This window comes from Schistocerca americana, chromosome X (genome assembly GCF_021461395.2).
Source record: "Schistocerca americana isolate TAMUIC-IGC-003095 chromosome X, iqSchAmer2.1, whole genome shotgun sequence".
In the NCBI taxonomy this organism is placed as follows: Eukaryota; Metazoa; Arthropoda; class Insecta; order Orthoptera; family Acrididae; genus Schistocerca; species Schistocerca americana.
In genome coordinates, this window is record NC_060130.1 from 204,862,447 (window position 1) to 204,887,519 (window position 25,073).

The 25,073-nt window shown below is 39.3% G+C and overlaps 1 protein-coding gene across 1 annotated transcript in view; it reads right to left on the reverse strand.

Moving 5' to 3' along the window:
• The window catches only part of LOC124555920 (Down syndrome cell adhesion molecule-like protein Dscam2), a 397,942-nt gene that overhangs the window by 21,830 nt on the left and 351,039 nt on the right, over window positions 1-25,073 (reverse strand). Inside the window, exons 21-22 of the mRNA XM_047129975.1 lie at window positions 5,086-5,229; window positions 4,531-4,665 (exon numbers count right to left, since the gene is read on the reverse strand). Coding sequence (XP_046985931.1) covers window positions 4,531-4,665; window positions 5,086-5,229 — 279 coding nt within the window. The remainder of the gene's footprint in view (window positions 1-4,530; window positions 4,666-5,085; window positions 5,230-25,073) is intronic.

Here is a 25,073-nt window from a genome sequence, read left to right on the forward strand (position 1 = left end):
AAGGTGAGAGTTTGATGGTGGGGAAAGAAATGCAAGGAGAAATACTCTGGGATGAAACAGAAGGGAAAGTGCGTGAAAAAAAGAGGAGAAAAGGGGGCAAGAAAGAAGGAGAGAAGGGAATAAGAGGTGTATGAGTAAACTGAGGAGGCCTGCACTGTGTAGGGTGGTGACTAAATACTGTGAAGTATGCACAAGTGGAGGGAAACAATAGCACTTGGAATTAACAATGCTTCAGCTATTATAGGTGGCAGAAGAATGTACATGTTTAAGAAGATTCCCAACCCTTCAATTTGGAACCACTGGTATTGCATGGGAAGATTTCTATGACACTAATTTAGGTTTTGTTAGCAGAGGTTTATGGTAATTCTTTCAATAAGCTAGGGACATCTTTAATCGTTCTTTCCCTTCCCCTTATCTCTCTTTCCTTGCAGAACTTAATTCTAAATGCAACCTATTAATTTTTGTCTGCAAATTTATGAGTTTTCAGATGTTTCCAGTGAATTGCATACAATAATAGCCAGTAATGCTGTGGGAAATAAAAGTGGAAGTTTATTTCTAAGAGACATCAACACAATGCACAAAAAGTAGTGACATAGTCAAGTGCATGGTGTGGTGTTCTTATTACCAGTTATGAATATATAAAGAAAGCTGCCAAACATTTTTCTAATAATCGACTTCTGAAATTCCATTTACAAAAGCTCCGTTTACTATTGTGACATTGATTCTCAAGTTGTTTTAGACGGTACATAGTACACAGTTTTTGTTCCACAAAGTTTCTATTGCCTCCTTAGAGCCTATTTGTAGAGTATTACACATATTTAATTTAATTAAATTCTAAGGATTGTTGTTGGAGGGAAGGCAGAAATAAAAGAAAAGTAAGAATTCCCAGCTACCTGCATCTTAAGTGTGATATGACATTGGTGTTTCAAGTTGTCTGCTATTTTATATATGGCAGTTTCTTTCATATGTAGTGCACTGACTACAATGATATTAAAAACCAATCTGCAACTAATGAAGTAATTCAGAATGTACACACAGACAAAACTATAAAAAGTCATAGTATCCTTAATTACTGAACACATCCCTGTAACTGTGAAAACTGGGATAATATTACAAATTGTGTTATGAATTTTTCCTTTACTTGTCATATAGGTCCCATTTTCACTACCTGATCAAAAAATCCAGACACCCCTCAAAGTGGAATTGACCACTATATGTAACGAGAGGCAGACCACCAGTATTAAAGGAGTCTGGGAGTATACTGCCCTGCATCATGTGCAGTGCCAACAGCAAAGAATGAAGATGGTTTTGTGGTGAGGATGTGGTCTACTTATTGCACTTAAGGCAACACTAAATGAGGAATGATTAACATTTTACAGCATTGTGTGCTACATATAGTAGAGAAACAGTTTGGAGACAATTTTTTGTATCAGCATAACAATGCACCCTGTCAAAGTGGTATCTGTGAGGCAGTAGTTTGTGGACAATAACATTCCTGAATGGACTGGCCATACGGAGGCCCAACCAGAACCCAAAAAAATATTTACAATGAATTAGAAAGTTGACATTGCTCCAGACTCAGCATCCAACAATACTACCTTCTCTGCTTTTGGCTCTTGAGGAAGAATGGGTAGCCACTCCTCCACAAGTACACACTTCATTGAAAGCATGCCTTGCAGAATTGAAGCCATCATAAGGTGGACACACTCCATATTAATATCCACTAATAGGTGTTAGGATAGTTTTGATCAAACAGTGTTTACATCAGAACAGTAATATTGAAATTTTTCAATTACTCGTGTAGGTATTCCCATGCATTGAGATTAAATAGTAATATTGTTGCCCAAAGTAAAGCAGTGTTTGATGATTTTCAGGACTTAGGTGTCATTCCTACTTACTGAAATTATACCTAATGTCTTTATGTATTGGTAAATTCTGACTCAACCAAGAGAAAGAACATGATAATATCCAATTACATTATTACTGGTGCACCTCTGGAGCCTGTCCCACTGTTTAAGTACATAGGGGAGGATACTATTAAGAGATACAAAATTGAATCAACAACTGAAATTAGTAGCAGGGAAGTGAAATTAGTAGTAGGAGAGATGAATAGAAGAATCAGATTGGTTGGAAGGACATAAGGAAAGTGTAGTGCATCTTAAAACTGAAATTGCCTGCCAGATACTAGTGTACCAAATTCTGGAATACTGCTGTAGGATTTGGATTCCATATCAGGTAGGCATAATGGCAAACATCAAATGAACTCAAGAGATACTTTTCTACGATCATAGCAGTTTAGTAAGACCATATGAAAATATAAAGGACATGCACAGGGAATTTATATTACAATCTGTGGAGAAAATATAACAATACTTTTGTCCAGTGCAAACATTCTACTTCCTCCATCATATATCACATGTAACATTCAGTGAATTTCCTCAGAGAAATCACTTTGCTGCGTAGGATGCTTTACTTTGAAATACACACTTTATTTCATAGTTTACTGATTAGCTCCTTGGGCAATTTGAAGCTACATCCAGCAAAAATACTATTGGGGAAAAAATGCAGCCGTCAAGCAGGTTTTGTCATTGTGCCAACATACAAGACAATGATCACACCATACGTGTCTTCATTTTACTAGTTACACTAATGTATTTCGATGAGTTTATATTGCAATTTATCTTGATAATAGCCAAGCAGGATAAATTATCTAAACAATAAATTATGAAAAATGTCTATTTCAAAGTAAAACAACAGCCTTCACAGGAAAATGACTTCCTTAAGAAAAGGGAGATTACATTTGAGGAAGCATGCAGAAAGGCATTTTTCTCTTAATCCATACTTACACTGAATAGGACTATTAGTGCCACTGGAACACAGCCTCCCAGCCATGTACTATAAAGTGACTTTTAGACGATCTCTACAAATACATATCTTGTTAAAATATAAAGGGTGTTTATAGAAACTAGTGCTGGTCAAAGCTAGAAAAACAAGTACAATAAACATACACCCAGAAAAAAAGATTTGAGATATTAGCCATTCTCTCCTACGATAACTCCCTGTCAAAGCTACAGGAGATGCTCACTGTGGTTACCACTCATTCTTACACACCCTTCACCTCCTCCTCAAAGAATCACAAACTCCTGCAAACATATGTGGCTGCTCTAAGATTTGGTCACATACATGGAAAATATGTCCCTGTAACATATGGGTCTGGAATTTACAGATACCTTTAAACGTTCCCACAGCCAGTAATTTAAGGGATAATGGTCAGGTGAATGGGGAGGCCATGCTACTGGAACTCCTCAGGCAATCTAATACTCAAAAACATTTGTGTTTAATATTATAGTACAAAGCATAGGGTGTGGGGCAGTGCCCAACACATATAAGCCACTTCCAGTGTGTTTCTGGAAGGGCAATGTTCTTAAATGGCATGCACAGATTTTCACTTCTGTGCATACATGAGTATTGTGGTAATTTCTTATCCCACTTTGTTTGAATCCTGTCTCTCTCACATAAATAAAAAGTAACCTGTGAACTTTAGATTTTCAGCACTCCATTTCAAAACCCATTGGCTGAATTGTATTCTGGCATGTTGGCCTTATAGCCTAAGAGATTTTATATGCTGTAAATGAGATGGTTAAAATAACAGCTCATGCAGAATTTTACATCAGCAGTATGGGTTATAACTACAGCTCTAATTTTTTTGCACACTTGTTTCAGGATCATCATCTACTTGCCACAGCATTTGCTCTTCCATATCTAGTGTGTGAACTGTACGATATCTACCATGATCCACTGCCCTTATTGCAAATGATCTCTCATCTGCAATTCCCTGGCATGACCTGATAAACCCTTCTCAGATAGAATTGAAGTCTGGGATGTCATTCACCATACATGACATACACCAATCAATTAGTGCCATTAGCTAAACTGTAGCAGAAGACCATACTTGCCATTTTCCATAATGGGACTTATTTCACGGTTTTTTCCTTGTTCGCCCTTCACAAATTCACTTATCTTGTTATGATGTCAGCAAAACCTCAAAATATGTTCACATGGCTGCTGAGACAGTTTTAGTGGTATGTCTGACAACAGCATTAAAGTCAGAGGATTAAGTACAGAGAGAAACAACAGTAAGAGATGAGGAATGAATGTCAATATGAAAACAGGTTACTGTAATGAGAATCTATTGTTCTTGACAAGTTTAAGTTGCCTACATCTCAACAGGTATTCATTTCAGGTAATATGTTTGTGCGACTTCTTTTTTTTTTTTGCTTTAGACAAGTACTATATCTCCTGAAAATATGGAACAGCCTTTTTAAACACCCTGTATAACTTTTCAGTAGGTGTATGGGTCTGTCACAATTGAGATATCATTTCAATAAAATTGTTTGGTTCTGAGAAAAAAAAAAATTTCTACAAATGAAATATCAATTACAATGACAAATTTAATTAATTTGTGAAGGTAGTTGTGCTCTTCTATAATTAATGTAGAATTCAAAAAGATTTGATAACAAATAAAGCTACCTGGAATTCTTTCTGAAGAGTGTGAAGTTGCACCTTTCTGTACTGCTGCATAATACTGCTCCCTCTGTGCAATGTTGTGCTTGTTGTCCAAAGTCACCATAGGCTGTGACTGCCCTTCTGCTTGTGCACCTGGTTCTGTCAGAGAGTAAAATTTGGTAAATGCATTTCATGATGCAGACTATACTAAAAACAATCTTACTATTATACAGCAGCATTTTCAAAAAACATTAAAATGCCTATAATGTAAGGAAAATTTGTGTCAGCAACTGAAATAATTTACAATATACCTGGGTATTTCCCTGATTTGTGTGTATTATGTCTTACATCTGTTTGCTATAGCACCTTTACAGGCTGTCTTACACTTATAACAATACACTGAACAATAAAAGAGAATGAAACTGTATAAATAAATGAAGTACTAACAAGATTTACAGATAAACATGTTCAAACCTATTTTAGTTCCAGGTTTTACTGTTACACAGACTGACACTAGCAAATTATTTTCAAGAATTATGGTAAATTGAGAGAGAAAAATCTGTATTTATGGTAACTCACTCCTATGAAAGAAGATGCAAACACCCACAAATACTGCTATGAGTGTTATTATGGAGATAAGGACTGGCAGAATAACAGCTACATCCATATAGAATGGAACAGCATCATTAACGTGTATGTTGCTTTGGTCTGGCACCAGGTTCCCTGAAAAATGAGAACAATGTGAGTGAAACTGCTGAGTACACTTATCAGGGAGAAAAATATTACAACATACAAGGGCAGGCTGAAAACTAATGCCTTCCAATTTTTCTTTTACCTGAAAATTCTTAAAGCTTTTTAAATAAGACTAATGTTTTCAACATTCTACACCTTTAATCTCCATGTCTACATATTTCCCCAACAGTCACCCTGGTGACAAACATTTCTCCTAATGAGAAACCAGTTTGTCGATGCTGTCACTGTGGGACATTTGACTTTGTTGACACAGCCACAACCTCACCTCTGCCTACACCGCTTCATCACGAAGAGAGGCCCTCGAAGGTGTCCTTTTTGTTTTTGAAACAGTTTAAAATCAGATAGGGCCACGTCACGACAGCATGGACAATGATCGATGACAGTGAACCCAAGATGTCTGGTTGTTGGAGATGTCACAGTGCTTGTGTGTGGTCTGGTATTATGCTGAAGGAGGGGAAGCCCCATGTGTGGACAAACTGACTTTAAACTCTATTATAGCACACTGTTTCTCATTAACTGCCATGTTATACACTACAATTCTGAGACCTCTAGCAGCAGGGGGGGGGGGGGGGGGCGGGGGGGGGGCTGCAAATATGCAGACATGTAGAACAAAAATGTAAAATGTTTAACAACATTTGTTTTATTTAAAAAGTTTGAAGAGTTTTTGCATTAAAAAATCTGCGGCATTACTTCTCAGCATGCCCTCATATTTTAACAGAAAGGTGTCATGTACTAAAGTAATACCCATCAGTTATTTCCACGTTATACAAAATAAAAGAAATGAATCTGGACAAAAATGGTAAGCTTACTACACGAAAAAAATTACTACATTTATTCAAGTCAGTAGCTCTCAAGAACAGAATAAAACCGATAAAAAAGCAAATTCTGTAGCAAAATAAATTCTGAAAGTTGCACTCATTCCTTTCCATAGTCCTATGTGTCATTAATCAATACACAGTCGCTGGGGTGATGTTTACAATAAGTCTAATGATGGCTCTACATTCAACATGTTTCTTACAGAGTTTGTATCCATTCTTGATAGTAGTTTTCATAAAAAGAATTACGAGGGGTGTTTGAAAAGTCTATGCAAAGTCCGAGGGATGGCACCACCGGCACATATAGATACCATATTTAGTTAGTAGCATCTTTGGAAAGAACAGACACCAAGTTTCAGCCATATTGGTCTATTTCTTTGTGTTTGGCATCCGTGTGAATCAAGGAAGTCGAGTGATTGTCAAAAGATGGATGAAGAAGAATTTCATGTAAACATTACTTTACGAAAGGCAAAACGCCTCAGGAGACTTTCAAAATTTTCGAAGTGGCCATATGGGCACAAGTGATGTTGAACATTCCGAACGCCCTGTGGAGGTTACGACTCCATAAATCATTGATAAAATCCATGATGTGATGGATGACAGAATAGTTAAGGTGCGGGAGATGGCTACTGCTGTGAGCATCTCTAATGAATGGGTACATAATATTTTGTGTAAACATTTAGACATGTGAAGCTATCTGCAAAATAGGTTCCATGATTGCTCACGCTTGAGCAAAAACGGAATCATGTGAAGTGTTGCAAGAATGGTTTGCAGCTGTTCAGGAAGAATCCGCAGGATTTTAAGCATTGTTTCGTCACTCTGGATGAAACATGGCTACATTACTATGCTCCAGAGACCAAACAACAATCTAAACAATGGGTTACCAAGGGAGAATCTGCACACAAAAAAAAAGGCGAAGACCAGTCCTTCGGCCAGAAAGGTTATGGGGACTGTGTTTTGGGATTTTCAAGGGATAATCCTCATCGACTATCTGGAAAAGGGTGAAACTATTACAGGTGCATATTATTCATAGTTATTGGACTGTTTGAAAACCGAGCTGGAAGAAAAACTCGGGCAATTGGACTGCAAAACAGTCCTTTTCCATGACAACATTGCACCAGCACACACCTTAGCAGTTGTGGTCGCAAAATTAATGGAAACAGGATTCCAACTCGTTTCACATCCCCCCTATTCTCCAGACTTTGCTCCCTTGGACTACTACTTGTTCCCCAATTCGAAGAAATGGCTGGCAGGACATAAAATTTTATTCAAACGAGGAGGTGATTGCAGCAACTAATAGCTATTTTGCAGACGTGGACAATTCCTATTATTTGGAAGGGATCAACAAATTAGAACAGCGTCGGATGAGGTGTACAAGTCTAAAAGGAGACTATGCCAAAAAATAATAAAGGTTTACCACAAACATGTAAGTTTTTATTTTTGCACAGACTTTTCAAACACCCCTCGTAAATGCAGTACTGGGAAGTCCTTAAGGAAGGCATGGTTCACCACAGGCATAAGAGTACCATCACAGCAATAAAGGGTTATGTACACAATAGTCAGAACAAGTAATGCTCCAGAAATACTTTCTTGTTACAAGAAAGTGCTATGAAATATTTTTAAAAATTATAAAATAATAAAGGAGTACACAAATTTTGTCACATCAGATAATACAAAAATCAATAGAGAATACTGTTGAAAGAGACAGGGAAGCAACCAAAGAAGACATTATTTCTGTTAAAGAAAGTGGGAGCATTGTAAAAGACATTTCATGTTAGCATCCTACTTAGACAATGAGCAGACACAATTTAGTTCCAATATGATGAACATAGATAATTTTGGGGAAAGTTTAAATTGACTGTAAATCACACTCTGGAACAGTATGGATTAAGGATGGGAAAGACCCTCCGTGGATTACACACAAAATTTGGAAAATACTGAGGAGGCCGCTCAAAAGAGAATGGAGGTTTTACGTAGTAGCGTAAGGACATATGGGCAAGCGAATAGGTTAAGAACTGTAGAAGGAATAATGGGGCTTTGTTCCTTAGTATAAGAAGAAAAATTGTAAATAATCTATGTTGTAATTATGTATGTGAAGTCTTCTGTTGCAAATCGGTCACCGGTTCACACGAGGGGTTCAGGCCTTCCTAAAGAACAGAGATACGTAACACCGTGGTTATTACTCGCTAGAAAGTAGCTCCAGTGCATCTGCATGTGAGGCAGGCTGGCAGGTGTGGAGGCAGAGATACATAATTTCACAAGTGACCCTTTTTGTACACCCCAAGGTAGTTGAGCCAAGCTGTGCAACTGTGGTGACACTGCAGAAAGGGCGTGCAACAATGAACTGGCCTGCAGAGTATTTCCAAACCATTGAGATTCAAAGGTGTTGATTTGTAAGTGCCTGGAAGCAATGTATCAGCACAACAAGCATGCTATTAATCACTCACTATAAATACCCTCCGATTCTAACACAGTTACGCACAGTCTGACGTCAGGTCCACACGTCATGTTATGGGCCAGCTAGCAACTAATGCCAGTCTGTGCAGCCTTATCCAACTCACCAGCTCAGAGTTCTATGTCCACACCTATGTTCTATGTCCTCTTAGAATGACACGATGGATGAGCTGTCACCAAGCTCCATAATAGCAACCAAACTCTTGACTTGGGAGGACAGTGGTTCACAACCAGGGCAGTATTGCTGCCATCCATCTGAACCAGCATGAGCTAACCCCATAGCAGTGGATGCGTACAACAATTCAGCAGTCATTCGCATTGCTGGCACTGATCACTCAGGGCCACATAGTTCTAACTCAGGCACATGCTACCAAATGGGGCAACAGCATCAGCAAAGCAGGACATTGGCATCAAACAGCCATTCTGCCACCATAATTTCCAACATCAATGGCACCACCACATCAATGGCACCACCAGTAGACCATTTGCCTGCAGAAAGCATATCTGGGGGTGTTGCAGCCCTTCAGCACTGTAGTTCAAGACTACGTAAAAGATGTCTTACAGCAGAGTTTTCCTAGACACCTCTGCCCAGCACCACTGCCTCCACAACCCGCCACTCACGCTATCATGGTGTATATGCGGATAAGAAAAAAACTTCCAAATTTTTCTGGATTTCCCAGTCAAAAATACTTTTTCCCCCCAGATGAAAATACACTTTTTCTTGGGTGAAAATACACTTTTTACTTGTCAACTGACACTTTCCCTTGAAGCTGTAAAACTTACGAATTCTTCGAATGGTGAAAGGATATATACCAGTGCAGAACTTCCAAACACTTTAGGAAATGAAACCCAGCAATAAACAATGCATTTTGGAAAGATCTCTGATGTGCAACAACATGCACACTGCATATTTTTGGATTACAAAATCATGGCTCATGTTACATGATTCACCAGCCAATGACAGCAGATATTCAAGAGTATATGACTTATTATGTAGTCAGCCAATAGCAACATCAATGTTAAGTAGTATGAACACACAAATAAGAGAAGTAAATGGTTTAAATTAATAGACCTTCAATACAGCTTCATGACAAGCTTTCACTTATAATACTGGTCATCAAGTTTTTTGCCATTTTTTTAAGAGGGCATCATTAGGCAGGATCCTAAGAACACAGCTTAGATTGCAGCAGCTTAATATTTCTGACAAGCACAAATATAAATTTCACTGCTGTGCATTGAACATTTTGTGGGTTATCCAACTGAATAAATGTTCTGATAAGCACTTCGACTTTTCCATAGAAAAGGCAGTTACATGTGAAATTCCTCAAGAATTTACCTTGCACTTTTTTCAGGATATTTATTTTTCACCATTGTTATTGCATAATTTGTAATCTATTAAAGAACTAAAATAAATATGAAAGACATCGAAGCTTAGTCTTTTTTTAGTGTGTTACTCTAAGATATATCAAACACAAATATTCCGGTAAGTTTTAAATAATGGCACGAATCGCTGGTCTTCTAGGGCTGAAACTTTTCTAAGCACTTGGTCCTCAAAGTACTAAGTTTCGAAAGAGCCAAATGCTCTGCGATTTAAGAAATTAATCGCACATTCTCACATGTAACATAATTCATCTTGCATAAAAAGAAATTTACCCTGAAAGTAACACTCCTCAAACCACCATCACAGTATTTTCATGCGACCTGATATAAATGTAAACAGTTGTGGCATCACACTCATCTAAAGCAGTTTGTTATGAGGTACTGCACAGTATTCATCTTTAAGCCTTTGACATTTCGCTATCAGCAGACACTTGAGCACGCAGTTTGTTTTGTTGCAAAGGGTGCATTTTCTTTGCAATTAAAATTTTATTTTGGTGTTATTCTCTCTTATGTTTTCTTGTTGCAGTATTATTCTGCAGTAGTGGGCCAACAAAGAAGTCTTTCTTTGTGTATCAGTTTTTATCAGCCAAAATTACAAAAATTCAACTAGAAATTAAAACAAAAAAAATTTCTGGAGTTCTAAAAATCCCTGAATTTTCCCCAGATTATTTGCAGATTTTCCAGGTGTCACAGGGTGTATACACCCTTTGACTATAGGGGCCACATTCGCCCTGGGTCACAACAGACCCCTCAAATAAAAACTGTGTCCATTTGGCTGCAGTTACAATGGAGGACTGGGGCACAATCAAAGTGGCGTGACAAGCAGAGCAGCACTGGCGAAACAAACCAATACCGCTCAATGCACGTGATTACAGTGGCGCTGCAAGCAGAGAGGCGTGGAGCAGAGCACCACAGAGCGGTGCTGAGCGAATCGAACATGTTTGTTTCCGAAAGCAGTGACCAGAGCATTGGTATGACTCCAGTTGCATTCAGGCAATGTTGGCAGTATTTGGCTGTTGCTGCAGGTAGCAGGGTCACTAATGTTGCTGGCCTTTTGTGTTTCTTTTGTTGTACCGTTGAGACAATGGCATCAGCTGGAGCCTTGACAGCAGTTGTTTTTACTTGGCATCCTTTATGGAACCAGCAAAGCAAGTATCATCACAACTGATTAATTTTGTGATAAACTGTGATTACGTGGCAGCAGTATTACCAACTGAAAGGACAGAATAAATTTTCTTAATCTCTTATTTCTTAAGTCTTTCTTTGCGTATCAGTTCTTATCAGCCAAAATTACAAAAATTCAACTAGAAACTAAAACAACAAAAATTTCTGGAGTTCTAAAAATCCCTGGATTTTCCCCAGATTATTTGCAGATTTTCTTAAAAAAACAGATAATGAAGCAGCACAGCTGACAAACACATGAAAATTGAGTTTTATTATGTAAAAAAAAGCTTTCAAAACCATCTCATCGGGACAGCTTAATTTGAAGCTCTGTTAAAGTTTCATCCAGTCTTAAATGCCTTGTATAGAACTTCAGATTTCTAATGCATGTCACTCATCAACATTCGGGGATCCTTCTGTAAATGACAGTGTTGTGGAGAACATGTACATTTTACAATGCCACCAGCAAATTCTGGTGAAGTTTGTATTGCCTTCCAAAATATGCTCCACTTATTCCTTAAGCACATTCAATCATCATCGTGGTCTGTACAAGTGTTTGTCGAAATATTCTTTCCCTGGATCTAAAACCCATTGATTGTGAGAGTTCATAAAATGCCTCAAGAATGAACATGCTCATTTACAATGAACAGAAAAAGCAACACGTGATGTGTTTGATAGTGAAGTATATTAAGCTCCACTTCCTGTATCAAGAGCAATACACTAGAAGAATGAAATGTACCACCTTTTCTCTTTCCTTGCCATATCTCCAAACATCAATTATAATTTAATTTTCTGTGAGGACCAAACTGTGTGCAGGATGATTGAATGAAAATGTTTTATAGTTATAAACATTGGACCAGAATTTTCTGAGCATTTTAATAAATGTTTCTGTCAGCATCACCGACTGCATATGGAAAGTTTTGTATCTTTTATAAACCACTTACAGCATTTAGAAAATCATCTTCAGGAGGCACCCATGTTGTGGCTGGAGGCAATCCCACAGCACTTTGGTAGTTTATTCCACAGTTCTTACAATGGTTATGAATTCTACTGTGAATGTCAGAGGCATGTCTCAAAAAACTACTGGTTTCTAGGAACCTGTAACAATTCTCATTTCACCACCTACTGATCACATTGTAACTACATTATTTCATTGAATAAATCTGTAGTTGCTTGCATACCACTCTAGATAAGGATGTTACACACAGTAACTATATGGCAACCTACTCTCTTCATTGTACACTATTTACCAAGATCTTGTTTCGATATCTCAAACCATTTATGTTATACAAGGGTGTTATGAATATTTCATTCTCGCTTTATCGTCTCTGCATGGAAGTGGAACAGGGTTTACTATATACAATCCATTTTCTTGAGACTGGAGTGAGTTATAGATCCCATCCCAAGTTTAATGAATAGTTCAATATGTTAACTACATTTGGTAAGCAGCAACATATAACTTAATGTGCACCTAAAGCAAATTCATAGCTCAATTTTCAGCATTGCACCCAGAGTCAGTTGAGGTCTTTTGGTTCAGAACCGAGTGGAGGGTCTCAAACAAAGGTTCTGTCAGTTGTGTGATGGTCATGACTGCTGATTTATAGACCTGTGTTACAGGGTGCAGTTTTAGGACTCTGTGACAGGTCAGGGCTACCCAGTAGTTTTGAGGTTGGTTCGTGGGATTAAAGGGACCAGACTGCTACAGTCATCAGTCCCAGTTTGAGGTCCCCTGACCAACACTCACCAGTTGATATGCAGAGGGTGAAACCACATCATGCACAATGTACACACACTTCAACTGTCAAAATTTTTTACACTAAATTTTCAATGTATTCACAACAAAGTTGCCAAATTTACTGTCATTCAGGGAATTTCTCACACTCATTCTTGGGGCCAAGAGCGACCTGAAACCTGAAGTAAAAAGCTCAGAGGTATTTCCTAATTCATGGAAAATATATTGGAAAGACAGATTAGATGCCATAGGAGGGGGAGTGTTCATTGCAGTTGCAAAAAATACTGTTTCTATTGAGGTTGAATTTGAGTGCAGCAGTGAAGTTATCTGGTTGCATATAACATGTCTAGGTGAAACCAAGTTAATCATTGGATGTTTTTACTGACCATATGGTTCCGCTGTGCAGTTTTAGTCACTCGATGAATGTCTACAGTCAGTATCTCAGAAATACCCAGATCATGCAATATTACTTGGCAATCAGTTTAACCTACTAAGTATCGACTGGAACATCTATGGATTCACTGTAGATGGTGTGGACAGACAGTCTCGCGAAGTACTTCTGAACACGTTTCCAGAGAACCGCCTGTGACAACTAGTTAGGCAACCCACGCAGAATGGACATACACACTGAAGAGCCAAAGAAACTGGTACACCTGCCTAAAACCGTGTAGGGTCCCCACAAGCAAGCAGAAAAGCTGCAACATGATGTGGCATGGACTCTAAAAATGCCTGAAGTAGTGCTGGAGGGAACTGACACCATGAATCCTGCAGGGCTGTCCATAAATCCATGATTACAAGGGGGCTCTTCTGAACAGCACATTGCAAGGCATCCCAGATATGCTCAATAATTTGCATGTCTGGGGAGTTTGGTGGCCAGCAGAAGTGTTTAAACTCAGCAGAGTGCTCCTGGAGCCACTCTAGCAATTTTGGATGTGTGGGGCATCACGTTGTCCTGCTGGAATTGCCCATGTCCATCAGAATGCACAATGGACATTAATGGATGCATGTGATCAGACATGATGCTTACATACATGTCACCTGTCACAGTCGTATTTAGATGTATCACAGGTCCCATATCAGTCCAACCTCACCCCATTACAGAGCCTCCACAAGCTTTAACACTTCCCTGCTCACCTGCAGGGTCCATGGATTCATGATGTCTTCATACCCATACATGTCAGTCTGCTCGATACAATTTGAAATGCGACTCATCTGACCAGGCAACATGTTTCCTATCATCAACAGACCAATGTCTGTGTTGACGGGCCCAGGTGAGGTGCAAAGCTTTGGTTGTGCAGTCATCAAGGGTACATGAGTGGGCCTTCGGCTCCTAAAGCCCATATCAATGTTTTGTTGAATGGTTTGCATGCTGACACTTGTTGATGGCCCAGCACCGAAATTTGTGGCAATTTGCAGAAGAGTCGCACTTCTGTCATGTTCAACGATTCTCTTCAGTCATCGTCAGTCCCATTCCTGCAGGATCTTTTTCCAGCCGCAGCGATATCAAGGATTTGCTGTTTTACCGGATTTCTGATATTCATGGTACACTCGTGAAATAGTTGTACCACAAAATCCCCACTTCATCACTACCTCAGAGATGCTGTGTCCCATCACTCATGCGCCGACTATAATTCCACATTCAAACCCACTTAAATCTTATTAACCTGCTGTTATAGCAGCAGTAAACGATCTAACAACTGTGCCAGACACTTGTTGTCTTATATAGGCATTGCCAACCACAGCGTCATATTCTGCCCGTTTATGTATCTCTGTATTTGAATACGCATGCCTAAACCAGTTTCTTTGGCGCTTTCAGTGTATTAGACCTTGTAGGCCCAACCTTATCAATACTGTCAGTGTAAAATCAGTTATTAGTGACCATGATATCATAGCAATGACGGTTACTATAGTTAACAAATCTGCCAAGGTAGCTGGGAGAGTGTTTATGCTACAAACAGCAGATGAGCAGTTGTTAGGGTCGCACTAAGACAGTGAATGGACATAATTCAGCTCCAAAATGATGGACATAGGAGGAATTATGGGCAAAGTTTAAACCAAGTGGATCAAGGATGGGATGGACCTTCCATGGTTTAATAGTCAAATTTGGAAAATGCTCAGGAAACACATTGTTGCAGTCTCAGTTAAAAAAAAAAGTGCAAATATTGGCAGGCAATGTTAGTGGAAATTCATGCAACTGAAAGAATTTCAATTCCTGAAGCATACAACTTCATTTATGATACATTAGCAAAAAGATCTTGCTGAGAACCCAAGAATATTCTAGTCATATGTAAAGTCACTAATTAGGGAGGCAATAGAAGACAGCAAAAGGAAAGCAGAAGTTTTCAACTTCACATTCAAGAAATCATTCACACAGGAGGATCATACACGCATACCATTGACTGTTGTATAGAGTCCCACATGGAGGGCACACAAACTGGCATCCACGGCATAGGGAAGCAACTGAAAGAGTTGAAAAAATTAAGTCACTAGGTCCAGATGTAATCCCAGTTTGGTTTTAGAGAGATTACTTTGTAGCCTCTTACTTAGCCTGCATTTATCATGAACATCTCACACAGCGAAACGTCCCTAGCGAATGGTAAAAAGTGCAAGTGACTTCTGTATATAAGAAAGATAAAATAACTGACCCACATAATTACAGATCAATACCCTTAACACTGGTTTGCTGCAGAATTCTTAAACATATTCTAAGTTTGACTACAATAAATTTGCACGAGACAAAAGCTTCTGCCCACAAGTCAGCATGGATTTAGAAAGCATCCCTCATGCTAAACCAGCTTGCCCTTTTCTCACACGATATCCTACAAACTCTGGATGGAGGGCAACAGGCAAATTCCATATTCCTACATTTCAGGAAAGCATTTGACATAGTGTCCCACTCAGACTGTTGAAGGTCCCAGCATATGGTTTAGGTTCCCAGGTACATGAGTGGCTCCAAGACCAAGTAATAGAACCCAGTAAGTATTCCTCAACACCAAGCGTTCAGCAGACACGAGAATGTTGTCAGGAGTGCCCTTGGGACATGTGCTAGAACTGCTTTTATTCTTTAAATATGGAAATGACAATGGACAGGGTGAGCAGCAATTTATGGTTGTCTGCTGACGAGGCTGAATACAAGACGGCGTTAGGAATGTACGTTGATGAGTACGAAAAAGAGACTTTTACTGTTCAAACACAATATTAGTACGGTGCAGCCTGACAGTCACTTTGGTTAAATAGTGAGGTGTAACATTGCAAAAAGATATGAAGTGGAATGAGCATGTTAGGTTGGTAGTACGGAAGGCGAACACTATTTTATTGAGAGAATTTTGGAGAAGTCTAGCTCGTCCATAAAGGAGATAATATACGGAATGCTAGTGCAGCCTATTCTTGGACAGTGTTGGAGTGTATGGAATCCCCATCTGGTCGGGCTAATGAAAGACTTCAAAGCAGTTAAGAGACCTGCTGCTAGACTTTATACAGGTAGGGTCAATCAGCCCTCAAGTATTACGGAGATGCTTTGTGAACTCAAATGGGAATTCCTGGTGGGAAGACCATGCTCCTTCCACAAGGCACTACTGTGCAGATTTAGAGAACTTGTGCTCTAGGTCGATTGCAGAACCAATCTACTGCCATCAACATACATTTCGTTTTAAGTACCATGAAGATATGATGCAAGAAATTAGGGTCCATATGGAGGCTTTTAGACATTTGTTTTTCCCTTACTCTATTTGAGAGTGGGACAGGAAATGAGTTGACTAGTAATGGTACAAGGTACATTCTACCATACATCGTATGGTGGTTTGTGGATTATCAATGTAGATGAAGAAAATTAGCAAGTGGTGTTTACCACACAATCTTAAAGAAGCACATTTGCAAATCCCTTTGGACAATGACAGATTTATAGTAATAAATAATCCATTTGGTCTCTACTGTTACCCTTCAGAATAGGCAGTGCACCATGTTTGTTCCAGCAATGTTTAGATCAATTAATTCACAAAGCTCCAAATGCTGTGAACTACCTTGATCACACAACTGTGTCAGGCACAACTCCACAGAAACTCTTACAGAATTTTGAATCTGTTTTCAAAATCTTACAGGTGGCAAATTTGAAATGTAACCAAAGACAAGTGCACCTTCTTTCAACATCAAGTGCAGTACTTAGGACATGTCTGCTCATGGCACCAAGCCAATGACAACATTTTGATGCCTTAAAAAAAAACCATCTGCCTCCCAAAGACCTTAAGCAATATATTTAGTACTGGGACAAAAATTACTATTGGAAATTTCTTCCTTATGCAGCTTCCATCAGTGAAGCACTGCTCAAGTTATGTAAAAGCACCAAATGGAACTGGAACAGTGAATGCCAACGTGCATTAACAAATTTAAACAATATCTGATTGACACCAATGTCTCACAGCATTTGATCTGAGCAAAATGTTCGGATTTGTTGCAGATACTTCAGATTATGGCATAGGCACCATTCTGTCACACAGACATGGTTTTGAATGATCACTTGGATTTGCTTCAAAGACTGACAGTGGCTCAAAGAAATTACCGTCAGATCAAGGAGGCAGCTCTCTCAATTATATTTGCAGTGAAGAAATTTCATGATTACATTTGTGGATGTAAATCTTCAGTAGCTATATTTGGAATGAACAATACAATTACTACACATACAATGTTTGCAGCACTGGGTGCTATGTCTGTTGAATTACAACTATGTAATTATATTCAGGCCCACATTAAAACATTCAAATAGAGATTTGCTTTCACATATGCCAATGACTCGTCAGTTGATGTTTGTTTTGCAAAAACTGTCCGTAGTCAACACAATGAGGAAAATTTCCAAATAAACTCATATTTAATTGACAAAGATACGCCGAAAGATCCTATTTTGTCTAAAACCAAACAGTATATTCACACAGGGTGGCTTAATGATAAGTTACTTACTCAGCCAGCAATTATATCTTATTGGAATCTGAGGCATGTACTTTACAGTGTACAAATGTGTCATACTGGTAATCCAGAATCGGGCAATACACTAGTGGTTACTCTTGGAGTGCTTAAATCTAAAGTACTACAGGTGCTACATCAATGCCATTGGAGCATAGTTTGCACCAAGCCCATCACCAGAGAGGATTGCTACTGGAAAAATGTTGACAAAGACATACAGGCTCATCACCATCGATGCTTTCTCCAAATTTCCATTTATGGCACAGATGTGACAACATTTTCAGGCTCCATCAAAGGTATTTGCTATTGAAGGACTGCCGAAATATATTGTCACTGACAACAGCAAACAATTTTCTTCTGAGGAATCCAAACTATTTTTTAAAACTAATGGCATTTCACACTTCCAGACTGCACCCTTTCATCTTGAGATCAATAGACTCACTGAAAGATTTGTATGAACTGTCAAGTCACACATCATGAAGCTGGTTCAGCAACACAATAAAGACAATGCTTTATTGATCTTCCTATCTTAGTGCATCATGTGGAGTGGCTTTGTACTATCTCCAATCGATAAACTCCACATAAAACGGCATCCAACATTAATGACAATTTTAAAGCCACTTGTGCATCCACATGCCAAGCCTCAACAGCAGAAACATTTTTTAAACTGAATGTTCTGATACTCATTTTGATGTAGGAGCATGGGAAAGAGATATGAGTGCCAGGCATAGTCACAGAGCAGCTTGGCAATGCTATGTTTAACACTGAATTTCCTGTGGAATCACAATGTGTCAAAAATCAAACCAGCCCACACTGCACTCACACGCACATAGGCAGAACTCCTAGTCTGTTTTCTTTACAAAGTCCTGTGTGCAGCAAGCCAGCCAAGGGACCTTCAAATGCTGCCAGCAGCCACCCACAACAGCATCTCCAGCCCATGACAAACCAATACAAGTGGATGTCACACCTCCCACCTACAGTCATCAAAATAGCAAACACTTGACTGGCCATCCCCTCACTGTTGTTTCATGTGGGTTTCCCGTAGTATTGCGGGTGAATGCCAGGGGAGCAACATGTGTGCATCCACAAAATACACACATGAAAGCAAGGAAGCAGGACACTAAAGAAGCCAGCTGGCATCATTAGCTTCCCCTTCAGGTGAGGGATGTTGTGCACTAAACAAGATGAACACAACAAATACCACAAAGGCACCAATTCAGCTGGTGTGTGTCAGCTCCCTGCAGCAGCCTCCAGATGTCGCTCACAAACATGTACTTCTTACTGCTTTTGTGACACTTACTCCAGCGAATCTTACTAGTCTGCTGACAGAAAGGACAGATGCCAATAGGGGATGCTTTGAACCATGGACTACTTTACTGCTGCCTTGCATTGGCAGACCTCTAAATCCTTCCACATACAAGCACCACAACATGACACACCAGCAACTGGACAGTTCTGTTCAGTGCCAGCAGTCAGCTCAGTAAAGTACTCTGAGGAAAACCTTCTGACACAGCAGTCAGTCATTTACAGAGTACTTTGACCAGCAAATGTTATCCGTTGTGTGTAGTGACACTGCCAAGAGATAGCAAAGTTATTTACATTTAATTGCATTAGGTTTAGTACAAAAAGGGCAACACATCAAACTGTACTAAAGTACCATTTTGTAACATACTATTAATGTTCAGTGTTTCTTATTGTGCTCTCCTATCTTTATATAGTGCTGCCCTATAAAACAAGTGTCTCTCTGCAAGTGTGCAAATCAGCTACGGTTAAGGAATCATAGCAGGGAAACAGTTTTCTGCTACAGTGGACGTTTGGGTTAAATTGCTAGCAGCATTCAGTTACTACATTCACTACAACAATGTAGTATGGATGGAGAGTCACTGACAGATGTAGAAGTAACTTCTGATGGGTCCAAGGGAGATGTGTTGGGATTCTTGCTGTTCGTGCTGTATATTAATGACCTTGCAGATAGTTGCATCATCAGACTTTTGTAGATGACACAGTTATCTATAATGAAGTACTGTCTGAAAAAAGCTGCACAGATATTCAGTCAGATCTTGATAAGATTTTGAAGTCGGACAAAGAATGATATCTTGTTTTAGGGGTTCAAAAATGTAGAGTTGTGCACTTCACAAAACAGAAAAAATATGGTATCTTACAACTGCAGTATCAACAAGTCACAATTAGTATCAGTTAACTCCTACAAATATTGTGTGTAACATTTTGTAAGGAGGGGTCACACTGGCAATCACATGTGAAGCAGGTGACACTTTGGTTTATTGGTAGAATACTAGGGAAGTGCAATTTCTTACACCACTTGTGCAGCCTATCCATCCCCCCCTCCCCTACCACACACACAAAAAAGCCACTGCACAGTGCATGTTGGAGGGTACCCAGTACCACTACTAGTCACTTCCTTTTCTGTTCCACTTACAAAGAGACCGCGGGAAAAACCAACTCTGTGTGTCTCCGTATGAGCCGAAATTTCTCTTATCTTCCTGGTCATTATAGGAAATATATGTTGGCAGCAATAGAATTGGTCTGCAGTCAGCTTTAAATGCCAGTTCTCTAAATTTCCTCAGCAGTCCAGAACGAGATTTTCATCCTGCAGCAGAACGTGCGCTGATATGAAACTTCCTGGCAGATTAAAACTGTGTGCTGGACTACGACTCGAACTCAGGACATTTGCCTGGTCCTGAGTTCGAGCCTTGGTCCAGCACACAGTTTTAATCTGCCCCGAAGTTTCCTCAATAGTTTTCCTTGAAAAGAATGTCGCCTTACCGCCAGGGATCCTATTTGAGTTCCAGATGCGTCTCTGTAATATTTGCATGTTGTTCTAACCTACTGGTAAGAAAGCCCATGTCCAATTGAAATGCTTCGATGTCTTCCTTTAATCTGACCTGGTGCAGATACCAAACACCCTAGTAGTACTCATGAATGGGTCACACTATTGTGGTCCCCTTCACAAACAACACTTTCCTAAAATTCTCCAAATAAACAGAGTTACCACTCACCTTCACTACAATAATCCTTATCCGCTCATTCCATTTCAAGCAATTTGGCGACATTATGCCTAGATATTTAATTAAAGTGACTTTTGTTTTTCCTACTCATCTGCATTATCTTACATTTTCCTACATTTCGAGAACTGCCATTCTTCGCACCAACTAGAAATTTTGTCTATGTCATCTACTATCCTCCTAGTCACTCAATGATGACACCTTCCTGTATAACACAGGATCATTAGCAAACAGCCACAGATTGCCACTAAAACTGTCTGCTAGATCACTTTGTATATAGAAAATAACACTAGTCCTATCACACTTCCCTGGGGCACTCATCATGATATCCTTTTTTCTGATGAACACTTACCATCGAGGACAACATACTGGGTTCTGTTACTTAAGTAGTCTGAGCCACTCACATACCTGGGAATGTATTCCGTATGCTCATACTTTCTTTAACAGTCTGCAGTGGGCCAGTGTCATACACTTTTCAGAAATCTAGAGATATGAAAGCTGCCAGTTGCCCTTCATCCACAGTTCGCATGATATCATGTGAGAAAAGGGGAAGCTCAGTCTCATAAGTGATGCTTTCTAAAACCATGCTTATTTATGGACAGAAGCTTTTTCATCTTGAGGGAATTTATTATATTCGAACTGAGAACATGTTCAAGAACTCTGCCACAAATCAATGTTAGGGAGCAGTATCCCTTATTCTGTAAATCCATTTCTTTCTACCTTTCTTACATACAGGAATCACCTGCACTTTTTTCCAGTCGCTTGGGACTTAACACTGGGCAATAGATTCATGATAAATGCAGGCTAAGTAAGAGGCCAATGCCATAAAATACTCTTTGTAAAGAGTAATTTTGATTCTATCTGGAACTGGCAACTTATTCACTTTCAACTCTTTCAGCTGTTTCTCTATGCCAGGGTTGCTTATTACTATGTCCTCAACACAGGAGTCTGTTCAACATACAAACAACGCTATGTTTATACAATTATCCTGACTGAACGCTTTCTTAAATGCAAAATTTAAAATTTCAGCATTCCTTTTGCTATCTGCTGCTACCACACCAGACTGGTCAATGTGTGCTCAGATAGAATCCTTAGACCAACAAAGAGATTTTATACATGACCAGAATTTTCTTGGGTTCTCAGTAAAATCTTTTGTTATCCCATAATGGTGGTAGTAGTCATATGCTTCACACACTGATCTTTCACAGATGCATGAACTTCTACTAACTTTTGCCTGCCATCATCTGTGTGTTCTCTTTTGAATATACAGTGCAGCAGCACTTGCTTCCTTAGCATTTTCCAAATTTTACTGTTAAAGCATGGCAGGTCTGTTCCATTCTCAATCCACTTAATCAGTGCATATTTCTCCAGAACACAATTTACATCTGTTTACACTTTTCTTATAAACACTTCACATCTGTCATACCAGAACTAAATGTCAATTCATTTTCTAATTGAGATCCTAACAACTGCTCCATATATCAGAAATACTCTCTCCTAGCTTCTTGATTAATTTATTAACTTTAGTAATCACAGTCACTTTGATGACAACATATTCACTAATCCCTGTCTCTATACTGGTGCCGTCGACAAAGTCAGGTCTATTTGTAGCTGCAAGGTCCAAATATTTCCACTGTGTGGAGGCTGTCTAACTAGATGCTCAAGAGTTTTCAGAAAACTGTGTTCAAAACTATTTTGCAAGACTGACTGACTGTACCCCCTGCAGTGAATCTACAGACATCCCAGTCTATATTCAGTAGGTTAAAATCACCTTGATCCAGATATTTCCATGCCACTGACTGTAGACTCACTCTGAATGACAAAGTGTCACAGCAGAATCATGTGACTGGTAAACACATCCAACAATTAACTTTGTTTCACCTAGATCTGTTACATGCAACAAGGTAACTTCACTGTCATATTCAAATTTGACCTCAGCACAGAATAAATTCTTGTCATCTGCAAGGAATTCTTCCCCTCCCATGATGCCTAATCTGTCTCTTCAATACACAGTCCACAAATAGCTAAATACCTCAGAGCTTTTTACATTGGGTTTCAGCCAGTTCTCGGTCCCAAGAACAACTTTCCCGGGAGGTAGTAAATTTGGGGACTTTCTTATAAACTCTGACAATTTACTGATAGAATTTTGACAGTCAAAGTGTCATTACTCTGAATGTGGTCTGATCTCACTATCTACATGTCTGGCGAGTGTCCATTGGAGTACCTCAAACTACCACCTAGCCTAAAAGAAATCCATGTGCACTCCACAAGCACTCTGCTGTCTGTGTAGCTGGTTCCTTTGTGTAGTGCACCCATGACCTATCAAGGTGAGTTATTCTTTACCCAACAACACAAGTCCAGAAATCTGCAGCCAAGATCACCACAGAGAACCTCTCCTCAGGTCCAAACCAAAGGACCCTTAACTCTAAACAACACTGCAAATTGCGAGCTCTGGTTGCCCCGTGCGTGTGGATAGCAGCCTTCACCACTTCAGCCAGTCACTTGTACAAACTGGGGACTGCCCCAGAACGAAAGCAATAGGTGTGATTGGTGCCGATGTGAGCCATGCAAACAACTACACCCTAAATGCCCGACAGCTGCAGAGGCAATGCCTCCTTCATATCTTGGATGAGGCCCCTCCAGCAGACATACCAAGTGCACACTGGCTTTCTTTCCAGCCATAAAAGCTATCAAACAAACAACACACACACACACACACACACACACACACACACACACACACACACACACACACACACACTGCAGGGAGGGGGGGGGGGGGGGCTATGGCCTAGCAAAATTTGGCACTAACTAACTATAAAAGCAGATGACCAACAGAAGTTGGTGTGCCAACAGCATGAAATTGCCTACAGGCCTTCTCCTGGGCTCATGACCATATCAGTTGGACCCTAGATGACAGTAAAACCATGGCCTGGCCAGATGCATCCCGATTTCAGTTGGTAAGGGCTAATGGTAGGTTTCAAATGTGGTGCAGACCCTATGAAGCCTTGGACCTAAGCTGTCAAGGCACTGTACAAGCTTGTGGCGGCTCCACAATGGTGAGGCCCGTATTTACAAGGAATGGACAGGGTCCTCTGGTTTAACGGAACCATGGGTATATTCAGCTACTTTGATATCATTTGCTGCCATTCATTGACTTCATGTTCCCAAACAACGATGGAATTGTTACTGATAACAATATGCCATGTCACTGGACCGCAGAAGTTCACAACTGGTTTGAAGAACATTCTGGACAATTTGAGCGAACGATTTGGCCACTCAGGTCATCCGACATGCAAACATTTATGGAACATAATCTAGAGGTCAGTTCATGCATAAAATCCTGCTCCAGAACATTTTCACAAGTATGGATGGCTATAGAGGAGGCAGGGCCCAACATTTCTGCAGGGGACTTCCAATGACTTGTTTAGTTCATGCCATGTTGAGTTGCTGCACTATGCCTGGCAAATGGAGGCCTCACACGGTATTAGGAGGTGCCCATGACATGTCACCTCAGTGTAGTAATCATAATTAAGAGTAGCAGCTTCTAGAAACAAACTAAACATTTGTGAAATGTACATTACATCTGTCAATATGAATGATTATAAATATTGAATCACAAAACACCTTCAAAAAAAAAAAAAAAAAAAAAGTAGCAGCAATAACCCCAACAGTTATGCATTTAATATTATTTAAAAGGAAAAGGATAGAAAAGGTTGCTCAGTCTTCTGTTTGGAGTTTATGAAAACTGGAAACATTTCCAAGTTTCAAGAAACAGAGCACTTACAATACTTACCAAGTATTGATAAACATACAGTGAGAGAACTCACTGATTCTGTTTATCATGTCTCAAAATTGACAGTATAATAAACAAAATTACAATAAAATAACTGAAGACAATAGGTTCGGACTTACAAAATGTGAAAGGGTATGAGAAGCAACTCTAACCTGATGTGGAATAATAAAATAACCAAGCAGAAGTGAATCAAGACCCAGTTACTGAAATTTAAGAGTCACAGAAAAAACAGTGTGTAAAATAAAGACTCTTCAGATAATATGTCAAAATAAAAACTTACATGAGTCACATTAGATCAAATGTTAAAAAAACCACATCTGTGTTTCAAATCAGTTTATCCTGCAAACAACATAATGACAAAAGTGTAGGGAAACAGAAACAGGAAATGAAAATTACGTGGTCTGCTTTGCACTGAGAGTTATCACAATGTTTGCACTTTATAAGGCATCAGAATGGCATACTTTGGAAAATTTCATTCTGTTGCCACTTTAGGTACTCAA